At 40.1% G+C, this 12274-nt stretch overlaps 1 protein-coding gene across 1 annotated transcript in view; it reads right to left on the bottom strand.

Moving 5' to 3' along the window:
* Positions 1-414: 414 nt before the first annotated feature.
* The window catches only part of mipepa (mitochondrial intermediate peptidase a), a 28603-nt gene continuing 16743 nt past the window's right edge, over positions 415-12274 (bottom strand). Inside the window, exons 14-19 of the mRNA XM_053507202.1 lie at positions 10619-10728; positions 10446-10520; positions 10235-10351; positions 4816-4937; positions 4327-4400; positions 415-893 (exon numbers count right to left, since the gene is read on the bottom strand). Of these exons, the coding sequence (XP_053363177.1) occupies positions 793-893; positions 4327-4400; positions 4816-4937; positions 10235-10351; positions 10446-10520; positions 10619-10728 (599 nt within the window). The 3' untranslated portion in view covers positions 415-792. The remainder of the gene's footprint in view (positions 894-4326; positions 4401-4815; positions 4938-10234; positions 10352-10445; positions 10521-10618; positions 10729-12274) is intronic.

Raw genomic sequence — 12274 nt, forward strand, 5'->3', positions numbered from 1 at the left:
TAGTTTATAGACACCTGACCATTAGACCTGCAAGTCTTCCCAAATTGATGCCACCAGGGTATAAGCGAACAATTGTATAAAACGTTTAGTATGGTGCAGAATTAAGATTTCCTTTCACTGGAAACAAAAGGCGCAAAGATATTCCAGCATGACAACGCCCATGTGCACAAAGCGAGGCCCATAAAGACATGGTTTGCCAAGAGCGTTGTAGAAGATCTCAAATGATCTGCACAGAGCCCTGACCTTAACCTCATGGAACAGTTCTTGTGATGAACTGAATCACTGACTGGCCTCAGGAATCCTCAGTCGACCCCAGGCCTCCTCACTCAACATTGATGTCTGTCCACGCTAATGCTCTTGTGGCTGAACGAACACAAGTATACATGAACACAAACATAGCCACGCTCCAAAATCTTAAGGGAAGGGTGGAGGTTTTTATTTATAGCAAAGGGAGACTAAATCTACAATGGAAAGTTCAAAAAGCACATACAGGTGTGATTGTTATGTGTCAATATTCTTTCAGGTCAAATTGTGCATGTTGTGTATCCGATATCAGCGTAACACACATGCACACTTATGCTTCACAAAACTAACGTTTGTAGTGACCTTTATATTCAACACCCTCGGAGAAGAGCTGTATTCCAAGAGCTTAGTGTCTCTTGGAATACACATCTGAATGGACTGCATTCTTGTTATATGTGAGTGTGGGACTGTGACCCTGGCATGTCACTTCTTTCCTAGACAACCTTTGATGAGTACTAGGACCTTTCTTTTTATTAAAGAGGCATTAATTCATCCCTCGGAGTCCATGAAGAATGTCTCAAAGTCTGGGTCCAGTTCGGAGACAAGGGCATCAACAAAATCCTCGGTGGACGGTCTTTTCTGCAACATGCCTGCATAAAAAAAAAGGAGAAAAAATTAGCATATCAGTCCGAAGAAAGCAAAATTGTATTGCATATTACTTTACTAAAATATTACAAGGCCATCAGTACACAGCAGCGTAGGTTAACTGGATAACAATTGACGGAAAGGAGACAATTCCCAACATACAATATCCATTCAGGCTATTGATTTGAGCGCAGAATTTCCTCTCTCACACTTTCACACTGAAACACACCTGCTAAAGCAGCTCCTGCACAGCACTGCTGCAAGTGTGTGTGTGTTTCAGCAGTCAGTCTGCTGCCTCCTGAACTGTGTGTGCACTCATTTTACAATTCCATGGCTCTCACGCTTTGAAGTCTGCTCATTTCCCCTTGAAGAGTTGCCAATGTAAATAGGCCCTCCTCCCCACCCCTCTTTCCTGCATGGGTCACCACCAACACACACAAGAAGATCTGAACCTACATGCACACACTGTTTAAAGACACCAAAATCTAAATATCAAGAATCACAATCATAAAAAGAAAAAAAGAGTCCTGTTTACAGCATTCGTTTTTAAACTCAGCTGTAGAAAATCTCAGTAGACTAAAAAATCAGCCTTGCTCAGAGGACTATACACAACATTTCGACAGTAAAGAAAATTAATAAAATGAAGAATCTAAAAATCAGTGAATACTTCATTAGATTACCGAGTGAGTTTTAATGAGATTAATATGCAGAGGTCACTAGACCGGCGTGTTCAATAGACTTCAGTCACACCTTACCCTGGGGCAGATGACTGACACACACATATGCATGCTCATGCACATACACACACATCTATGTAATGCACAGTGCAGAAGATAATGTCAGTTAACTTCATGTCTGAAAACTGCTTCAATGCCAATACAAGAGTCATACACCAACCACTTGAAAAAGTTCACTATATAATCAAGGATGTGCTTGGAGCAAGGAATAAATTATTTTCATATTATGAATGTGTCCAGAGGTAGGAAGGACCAGTTGAAATATTAACCAGTGCATTGTTGAACTCTGATGCTTTAATCTGAGAGTGAATCTGAATAAACTGACCTCTACTTAGGTGCTTGCTGTCTCTTACATCACCATCACTTTCTATAATAACTACAATTTCCTGTCTTTGCTCCAGATGGAACTAGGAGGCGTGATTCAACAATTTATTTTCTCATGGTTGTCAAACGCCATCACATTAAGATTTCCAAGTGCAATCTATTTTATGTATACATTTAGGACCATTTTCGGTGTTGTACAGTGTGCTTCTTTAAATGCTATGAAACTACTGAACATTTTTACCAATAGGAAGTCAAACGCCAACCACGCCCATCAGAACATTTTTTAAATATAATTTGAGTGTTAAGATTTCTCTTAATCTCAGAACAGCATGATCCTAGTTTGTAAACTAAATTGGCTGCATTCAACTTGCAATGCAATTTGCCAAGCACATTTCCTACATTTCATGCAATATTTGTTTATTTACTGGCAGAGCAGGAAGATGGATATCTCTGTGATTGGTCCAAGGCTCGACAGCTTGGTTTAATGATGACTCTTGGGGAGTAAACTCACAAGTTAAAAAAAACAAAACATCAAAGTGTGAGCGAGAACCATGTCTTCTCAATTAAGTCCCACGTAATGGCACGGTATCACTCCCGCAGGATCTGCCACACCTTGAAGTCTGCACTGTGCTGAGGCTTAGCTGGGCATAATCAGGCATGGCATAACATGACTAGGGTTGTCCTGCTTTGACTTGGAGAAGTGAATAAAAGCAAGGTTTCAGGAAAAGCAGACTTTGTGATTTAACCTCTACAAAGTAATGACCTGGTCATTCAATATGCTGTAAAGCTACAAGACGAGACTGAAGAGGGCGTTATTTGATCAAACCCAAAGTCTGAGCATGAGAAGCAACTAACAATAGTGAGTAACTTGAAACATGGTGGAAACTGTGTGAATGGTATTTGCTCTTTTGTAGTACCTTGGGGGAACAAAATATATTTGCACTACTCGGCGTGTAAAATGTGTTTATGAGGTCATAAACTGGTAAAGTATTCATAAATGTTCTGCCATGCTTATGTTTTATCTTTGCCCATAAATGGAGCACACCAAGTTTCCCCTGATGCACTTGATGTTTAAAATCTACTTAGACTTAATTGGTTGTGCTGTTGGGATTTAAATGGAATTAATGCCTGTCTCATAACCATTGTCTTTTTTCTCTTTTCTCCACAACTGTTAGTTTTGCCAGCATTTAAAACATGTCATGAGCTGTACGCCATAACCTCATATTCCTCCTAAAGGCAAACTACTTCATCACAGCTTCTATAATTATGGTTCAGAGGTAAACCAGCTTCAAAAGAGCGAAAAGCGGAAAATGAGTGTGAGGTAATTCATAATTACATTCATACAAATCAAGTTGACTTTTGGAAAATTACTTAGGAATTTTAATTAACATATGAGCAATGTTAGACTTTTATCCACTTTATAAGCTGCGCAAGAAAATAATGTTTTTGAATAGAAAAAGTGAATTTTTGGTTATGGGTTTATCACAAAACTCCGAAGAAAGAGTAACTAGACACAGATCCTGTTCTTGATAATAAAAAAAAGGACAGACTACTAGCACACAGCCCTGCACATACGACTCTCTGTGCTGCTGGCTGGGGAACACAGGGCTTCAGTCAGCATGGCAGTCAGTCGATCGTTTTCAGCTCCCTGAGCTGCTATCTAATCCGTCCGGGACTTTTCAGCACAAGGAGACTGAAAGCCGGTCAGGAATTGGTGCATAGCCAGCGGCGGCTTTCTGTAGGGTTCTAGTATGACTGATTTCATTCGAGGAGATGTGGAAGCCAGGCCCAGTGGAGCAGGGTGAAACTGAAGCAGCCTCTCCATTCAGCAATACAAGGACAACGGTAAGAGCCTCACACAGACCGAGGAGGCTTACATTTTAGGATTACCAATGAAAGAGATACATATTTGCACAAGAGCGCAGTAAAACAGTCCTAATAAACGATATGCATGGTATTGATGGATGAGGATCAAATGTCTGTGTGAAAAAATCATATAGTAAATATGTGCTGTTAGCTAACAGATCCTCTTACTCTGAGAAATCTTTGCATTTTGCACATTTCCATTATGGCAGGGAAAGGAATTAAGACTTGCTGCAACAAGTTGTGCTTAAGCTATGACCAAAAGTAAGAATACGTTCATGAATTAAATAAATGTAAAATCAAATAATACAGCTACTAGTTTATGACCAATGTACTTCCAAAACAAAAAAAACATGTTATGATGAAGTACTTCAGAGATGTTAGAACCAGGATAGTATGTGGAGTACTCATTCTTAAAATATCGAATTAATAGGAATCTCAGACCAACAGACAGACAAACCAAGAACATAATACCTCCATGACATAGTGGCAGAAACAAAAACAACAGACTCACCTTCCACCATCAGCATGGGCTCCTTCCCTCCCCCGTGAGCCAGCATCTCTCTGCGGTAGCGCTCTCCAGTTTCCCTGACACAAAACCAACGCAGACACGTTGAGATAACAAAGCCAGCACAGCCAGCAACACCAGCAGGCCATGTTTTTAAGAAAAGACTCTTTAGATAGTTAATTGAAATACAAAGCCTTAACAAAACGGGTACTAACTGACAGGAAAACAAAACAAAATGTAATAACAGACCCATTCACCAGTAATAGGGGTAAAGCATAAACGAAACCAAGGTGGTGTTTTCTTCAACTGATTGATATCATTTCTGCTATAGGGGTTGCCTTATATGCAAATTGTTCATTCAGACCTTGTGTAAACTTGTGGGGATGTGGGAACTTTAAAAGCGTTATTAAGTGGACCAAAAGGCTAAAAAAAAAAAAAAAAAAAAAACCTTTTTCATCATCTCTCATATAAACAAAAGTACATGAGCAAGCACACCTGTTTAAAGGGTCCTTATGGAAACACTGCCTCCAGACCATGGAAGCTACAGCCCGAGACATTAGGTAAGAGTAGTACTTCGCCCCATAGCCAACAAGGTGACTGAATCTCAGCTGCCATGCCTGTATGTGCAAAACATTTGAAGAAAATTGAGTGAGAAATAATCATAAAGACAATTGTTTAATTTCAGACTTGAAATATGATTACAGATCTGTTCTGAGATTTACATAGCTTAGATTGAGTTTATGCTTTGCTTTTAACGACAGAATATTCTGTTCCATTGCATTCACTCATTCTGTTTATTGTTTATCCTGTATATGGTCACAGCAGACCTGGAGCCTTTCCCAGGGGACTCGGGGCAAAAGGCGGAAAACAAGGAAGGTGGAGCAAAAAAGGAGAACTTGCAAACTCCATGCACACAGACCTGAGGCAGGAATCGAACCCTCAACCCTGAAAATGTGAGGCTTACAGTACTAACCACTATGCCACTGTGCCGCCTGACTGCCCTTCAGCCCAAGCCAAATAGTGATGTTGAAGTGAAGCCCTCTGCTCACCATTCCGCAGTTAGAATGGCCCCAGGAAATATTACAGCACATTGTTTAAAACAATGACTGAGAAGGCTTGGTTTTAGAATTACTGAGAGGAAGAAAAATATTTGCATGTAACGGTGCAGTAATAAACAATATGTCCCAACATAAGATTGGGATTCTTTAAGAGTGGAAAAAGCTGTCAGTTGTATCCAGCCTGAAAAAGATCTTGTTATATTCAGAATAGCACTAAAGTTACAGACAGATCTGCACAGCTTTTTCCCTCCTTAACCTTACCAAACCCTGTCAAAAAGAAGGAATCTTAAAGGGTGATCATTTTGTTTTTCTGCCTTTAATATACATATGGTTAAGTGCAATAACAGAAAAGCTGCAAACACATCAAAATATTTTGTGTTATGGGAAATGACCACTTCTGAGACACCAAACGTTTACACAAATTTCCAAGCACATACAGAGTTTTGGAAAGTCCGTAAAAGTATCTAATTTAAAGCATTCATTTCCAGATGTGGAAAAACAAACTTCAACTGCCGTCATTAGACACTGCCTTAATCTCTGCCCTAAACCATACAATTTTGCGCTTTTACACTTTCATGATGATTTTAATATTAGTAAGAAAAGTGAACAGCCTAGAAATGACTTTTTTTTATGCCAAAGCAAAACAAACCCTGTAATACCCATTACTGCATTGTGTTTCAGGCCTAGTTATATTTTTAAGAAGCTTAGTTGTTCAAAGGCACTGCTGAGAGACAGAAACAAGAAGAAACATCCATTACACGGAAGGACAACAGTACAGTTAATCCTTTCTGAAAAAATTAGAAGATCCATGCTTAAGAGCAGGGTGTAATATTACTAAACATCAGATCTATGCACTGTGGGGAAGAAAACTACTGTATAGGCTCAAAATATACCCTATTATGCAGTTGTTATATATATATATATAAAGAAGAACATTTTATTCCTGATACATCTGACAACCAACTGTGAGCAACTTAATACAGACGAGCAGGGACACGAGTTCACCCAAGCGTGTCAAGGGTTAAAATGTTGGACACTAACAGGTTGTTTGAAAAGGATGGGCTTACTCAAACACTGGGTGGGAGAGAGTGCTCCAGTCACATGAAATGTACTCAAGCTGCAGAGTGTCAGCCTGACGACTCCCATCTGGCACATAATGACTTTCAGACGTGTAAACAGCACTCAAGGAAGGGACCTTAAAACTGTACTCTACTAAAGACCAGGATCAAATGGTTAAACCACAATACTGTACTTAAGTACTCTTATATCATCTGAGTTTTGAGCAATTACTATTTCTTTAAACAGAAGAATAAGATCCATATGTACAGAGGCTGTACATTTTACATACAATGCATTTACAAGACAATGCATTTACAACAAATTGACATTTTAAATAACAAGTTTGAATCTATCTTCAAATACTATTTTATCCTGTCAGGATCATAGTGGATCTAAAGCCCATCCTGGCTCGTGACCTAGGAGTAAAAAGAGCTGCTTTTCACACTTATTAGTCCAAACAAAGGAAAATTTGATACGTGGATCATTTGCTAATTTGTTTAGCATGTGAAATCACATAAAACACAAGAGCAAACTGGAGCTATGCCACCAAGCTCCTGAACGTCAGTAAGACAAAGGAGCTGATAGTGGACTTTAGTACAAAGCAGGTGAGGAACTACCAGACCCCCGTCATCAACAGGAGCCCAGTGGAGAGAGTGGACAGCTTCAGATACCTCGGTGTTCACATCACGCAGGACCTGGCATGGTCCTGTCACATCAACACCGTGGTAAAAAAGGCCCGGCAGCGTCTCTACCACCTCAGACGCTTGAGAGACTTTAGACTGCCCTCCAAGGTGCTCAGGAATTTCTACTCCTGCACCACAGAGAGCATCCTGACGGGAAATATCACGACCTGGTTCGGGAACAGCACTATGCAGGACAGACGAGCTCTACAGAGGGTGGTGCGATCAGCTGAGCGCATCATCCGCATCGAGCTCCCTGACCTGCACTCAATCTACAGCAAGCGGTGCTTGACCAAGGCCAGGAAGATCGTGAAGGACCTCAGCCACCCCAATAACGGACTGTTTACTCTGTTGCGATTCCGCTCCTTGAAGGCCAACACAGAGAGACTGAGGAGGAGCTTCTTCCCGCAGGCGTTAAGGTCTCTCAACCACAACCACACCACTATGCAGAACTAACAATCTTTTCATCTTTTTCATAATTGATCAAATCCATCAATCTTCTTACATCCATGAACACTATGAACAATAACATGCTCACCTTCCTTCATATATACACTACATGTCGTACGTTTACATCCTGGACCATTGCACAAAGACACTTTAATAACTTTGCACACCTACCTTCACAACTACACTACATTTTACAGTTTTACGTTTACATCCTGGACCAGTGCACAAAGACACTTTAATAACCTCTGCACAAAGTCACTTTGTTCTATGCATATTTGCACTCACAGCACAGTATATTTCAATTTGTACAGTAGATTTCTATTTTTGCACATCATATTTCTATTTCTATTTTTAGTTCTATTTTTTTCCTAGCACATTTCTATTTTTATTTTTAGTTCTATTTTTCCTAGTTTAATTTAATTTTTTATTTAATTTCTATTGTATTTATTTTATTCATATTTATTTCTTATTTGCAAACTTTAATTCTCTTCTAGGGTCAATGGCAGCCTTTGTCAATGTGACAAATAAAATTTAAATTTGAATTTGAAGCTCAATTTGGCATCAATCAATAAATAAAAAAAATTATAAATATACCGACCAACCATAACATTACAACCAATGACAAGTGACGTGAACAACATCAATCACAGAATATACACCAGAAAACTCGAAAAGTCAATGATGGCCAGGATAGAACACTCAGTACACCACAGCCACACAGCCAGTGCTGTCGACTTGGCCCACATACTCCCCAGATCCAAATCTGATTAAGCACCCTTAGGATGCAAACAAGTCAGATATATGAGGTCACACTCCACAACCCATAGCATGCCACAAATCTGCTCCCAATATCCTTGTGCCAGACACCACAGCACACCCCCGAAAGCCTTTCGGAGCCACACCTAAAGATTCCAGAGCTTTGATCAGTCATCCTTTCTTTTAAGTTTCACTAGGATACATATCTTTACATCACAGTAAAATGCATGGCTTTAAGTAATCTGGCCTTGTTTAAATTCATGAAAATAGGCAGTATTGAATTGCACAATGAATGATCAAGCAAGATTAAGTTTATCATGGGCTTAAAGTAAACATTGACAGTCTCTTTTATCATTCATGAATTATGCTTCAGAAAGCCAAATGTACACAAACTATTAGCAACATTCTCTTGAGAAGGAGTTTAAATAGATTAAAAAAGGAAAACTGATGATTTAAGGGATGTTAAGGACACAGGAGCAATTAAAGGGGAATATTTAGTGTAAGAGATGTCTGATTCCCTGTGGTTTCATATAATTACAGACTAGGAGAAAATCGAAGTGCCAATCCAAACTTAAAAGCGTACTTTATATTGCCTGGCTCTCAAGTGACCATTTCTATGTTTAACTCATTGCTGCTAAGGATCTGCAAAAAACATTTTCATTTTTAAATAGCTTCCAAAACAAGAGTTTTAAATTCTTCCCTTAGGATGTGTTCATGCACTGTGTAGCAATCAAAGTAAACGACTTCTTTTACAGACAGTCTAAAAAACAAGAAAGAAAGAAAAGAAAGGGAGAGAGGGAGAAGAAGGATTTTAATCCCATAAATGCTGGGGTATTATACATAAAGCTACTGTGTGGCAGCCCAAATTCTCAACTCTGATGTGCTTTTTGTACTGTTGAAAAGAGCACATGTGCAAGACTGTAAGATGTTATTAAAGATTAGTCAGGGAAGGAATTCGAAACATTCATTAAGTTAAATAGCTGTAATGGATCATAATATTTTAGGACCACCTGCAGTTTGTTAAATGTCTGTCCGTCATTGCTTCGCTGCATCATTAAGCATTCAATGTGTGTTATAGTCACAACTGTCTTGTATAACTGCTCATATAACTTGTATTACACTGTAAACATCATGTATAATTGCTTGTTTCAACATGATGATTAAAGCAAAAGAGCATACGACTTCTTTGAAGTTTAACAAGTGGGGAATTTTTTTAATTAAAAAAAAGTGACAAATTAAATGATAAAAAAATAGTAACAGTAAATTATCTTAGTAATGTATTAGTTCACTACAAGTCACCAGAGGAAACATCATTCCCCCGGTTATTGTTTTACTGACGGTGGTTGAGATTGCTGGTTAACTTGTCGCTTCAAAATCTTCCCTAGGCATTCAAAATGGCTGGGAGCAGGTAGGTGTAAAAGCCACAGGATATGATTTAGATCATTTTCATAGGCATGAAACCATTACTTATAGCTTGTGAACGAGGCAAAGTCATCCAGGAAGAGATTGCTCCCATCAGGATAGAAATGTTTCATCATAGGCTCAGTCAAAGGTGATGAGTCAGAAAAAGTTTGCATTCATTCATTCACTCGCAAAAAACTGTACCGTTGGTTTTCTTTACATTTGTTACAACTGTAAATGTGACATATTTGAGAATATGATTTTTTAAATTTAAAATCTTGTGAAAAGTTAAAATACTAATGTACAGTTTGAAGTATAATTTTATGATTTTTAATAATAATTAATTATAATTAACATAATTATAATTTTAACCCTATCCCCTTTTAAATGTAGATACTTTTAGGAACTGTTTCTAAAAATTCTGTCTCCAAAATCTATTGATGGAGCCTTACAGCCACCACTAGTTAATACTCAACCTTATTAATGCTCATTAAATTTTCATGAACTTACTGTGTTGGGAACGTAAGGTAAGCCGTAGTATTTTTGTTGCATGTCTATCAGGATATCGGTTGTTGACCGTTTTTGGGGTTTGCCATGATAAACTTGGTCCAAGGCTGCATAAAAAACCTGTAACACAGATTTAGTCCATCAGTGTGGTAAATGGTTATAAGATGCATCATGCAGAACACTGTCCTGTTTTAGCATAATGTTACACAAGTACCTGAAGTTGAGTGTCAGCAGCACCACAGACTTTTTTGGACTCGCAGAGTCGTGCCACCATACTCTGGGGCAAAGGCTAGGAGGATACATTTCAGGAGCAAAAACGTCAATTATTAATCGGGAAAAAACATATTTTATGGTAAATGCTAAATGAGCTATAAGTACTCTTATTACCTGTCCTGTCTGATAGTGGCGAGCAAACTGGTTGATCACACGATAATCAGTTGCAAAGAACTCCATTAGAATAGAGGGCACCTCAGCGAAATCAGTGGTACACCTCGTTCCTGTAAAGTGAGAGTAAAAAAATGCTGATTTAGAATGTTATGCGCACTCGCACCGCGACCATCACTAGGACAATTGCAATTAGGACGCGCCTCCTTGACCGCTGCTGAACGGGAGCGACGGTACCGAGAGGGGCATCTGCGGCACACAACCGAGCCATCTGCCTTCTCCGGCCGGGAAACGTCCAGGCCCGGTGAGAAATGAGAGCAGCTCACCGGGCCTCCTACAACTCTCCTCCACCATGACCAACGTCTCCCATCTCACGGTACAAGTAATCCTCTGGGACATAAGCATAAACCATATAAACACGTTGTTTGAGGTCTCGGGAGAATAGAGTAAATTGACAGATAGCGCCATCTGCTGTTTTGGAAGAGGAAGTTGCTCCATTGCATTTGTGAGAAAATACGGTGGGTGCATTTGTGAGAAAATACGTTCGGCGCATTTGTGAGAAAGTCACATTTTTTCTTTGCAAATCGGATTGTGTAGGTTTGCAAAATGCTGGATTTGTGAGAAAGTCGTTTTTTTCTTTGCAAAGCAGATTGTGTTTGTTTGTTAAATTTTGGCACATAATTAACTCCATAATAATAGACCTTCAGTCAGGTACGGTTCCACCCCGTTGCCACCTCTACTCACTGTCACCCACAGCCATCACCATCAAAAACCTACACCCACTGCCTCTTACCAACTCAGCCCTGGACGCTCTGGTGCCACCATTTTTACGAAGTTGGACCTCCGGAGCGCCTACAACTTTGTACGCATCAGAGAGGATGATGAGTGGAAGACGGCCTTTATCACCCCCACTGGACACTACAAAAGTCTCGTCATTCCCTTTGGACTGTGCAATGCCCGCACCGCATTCCAACAGTTTATAAACGATGTCCTCCAGGACATGCTAGGCTGGTGGGCATTCAATTACTTAGACGACAGTCTTATTTATTCCCGCACAGTTGAAGAACATGTCCAACATGTCAGGGCGGTCCTAAAGAGATTGCTCGCCCATCAGCTGTACTGTAAGTTGGAGAAGTGTGCCTTTCACGATCGCTCCACCACTTTCCTAGGTTTGGTCATCTTGCCCCAGGGTGTGGCCATTGACCCGCAGAAACTGAAAGCTGTGCGTCATTGGCCTCTACCCAAGACCCTCAAGCAGCTTCAACGGTTTCTCGGGTTTGCGAACTTCTACCGTCGCTTTATCCGGGACTACAGTACGGTTGCAGCACCCCTAACCGCCCTGCCTCGCCCATCATCTCATCGTTTCACCCTCTGTCCTGCTGCAATCTCCGCCTTCAACGAATTATGTCTCCGCTTCACCACTGCTCCCATCCTTTGTCATCCAGATGCCAGCAAACCTTTCGTTGTGGAGGTGGATGCCTCAGATGTGGGCGCTGGGGCTGTTCTCTCTAAGCGAGGTCCAGACCAGAAACTACACCCATGTAGTTTTTTCTCCAAAAAGTTTGACCCCACTTAGCAGCGATACGTTGATGGATGTAGATGTGGAAGGCCTTCTGCCGTCTGATCAATTCCACCTGCAGTCTGTCATCAGGATACCAC

Source organism: Clarias gariepinus, chromosome 11 (assembly GCF_024256425.1).
Source record: "Clarias gariepinus isolate MV-2021 ecotype Netherlands chromosome 11, CGAR_prim_01v2, whole genome shotgun sequence".
In the NCBI taxonomy this organism is placed as follows: Eukaryota; Metazoa; Chordata; class Actinopteri; order Siluriformes; family Clariidae; genus Clarias; species Clarias gariepinus.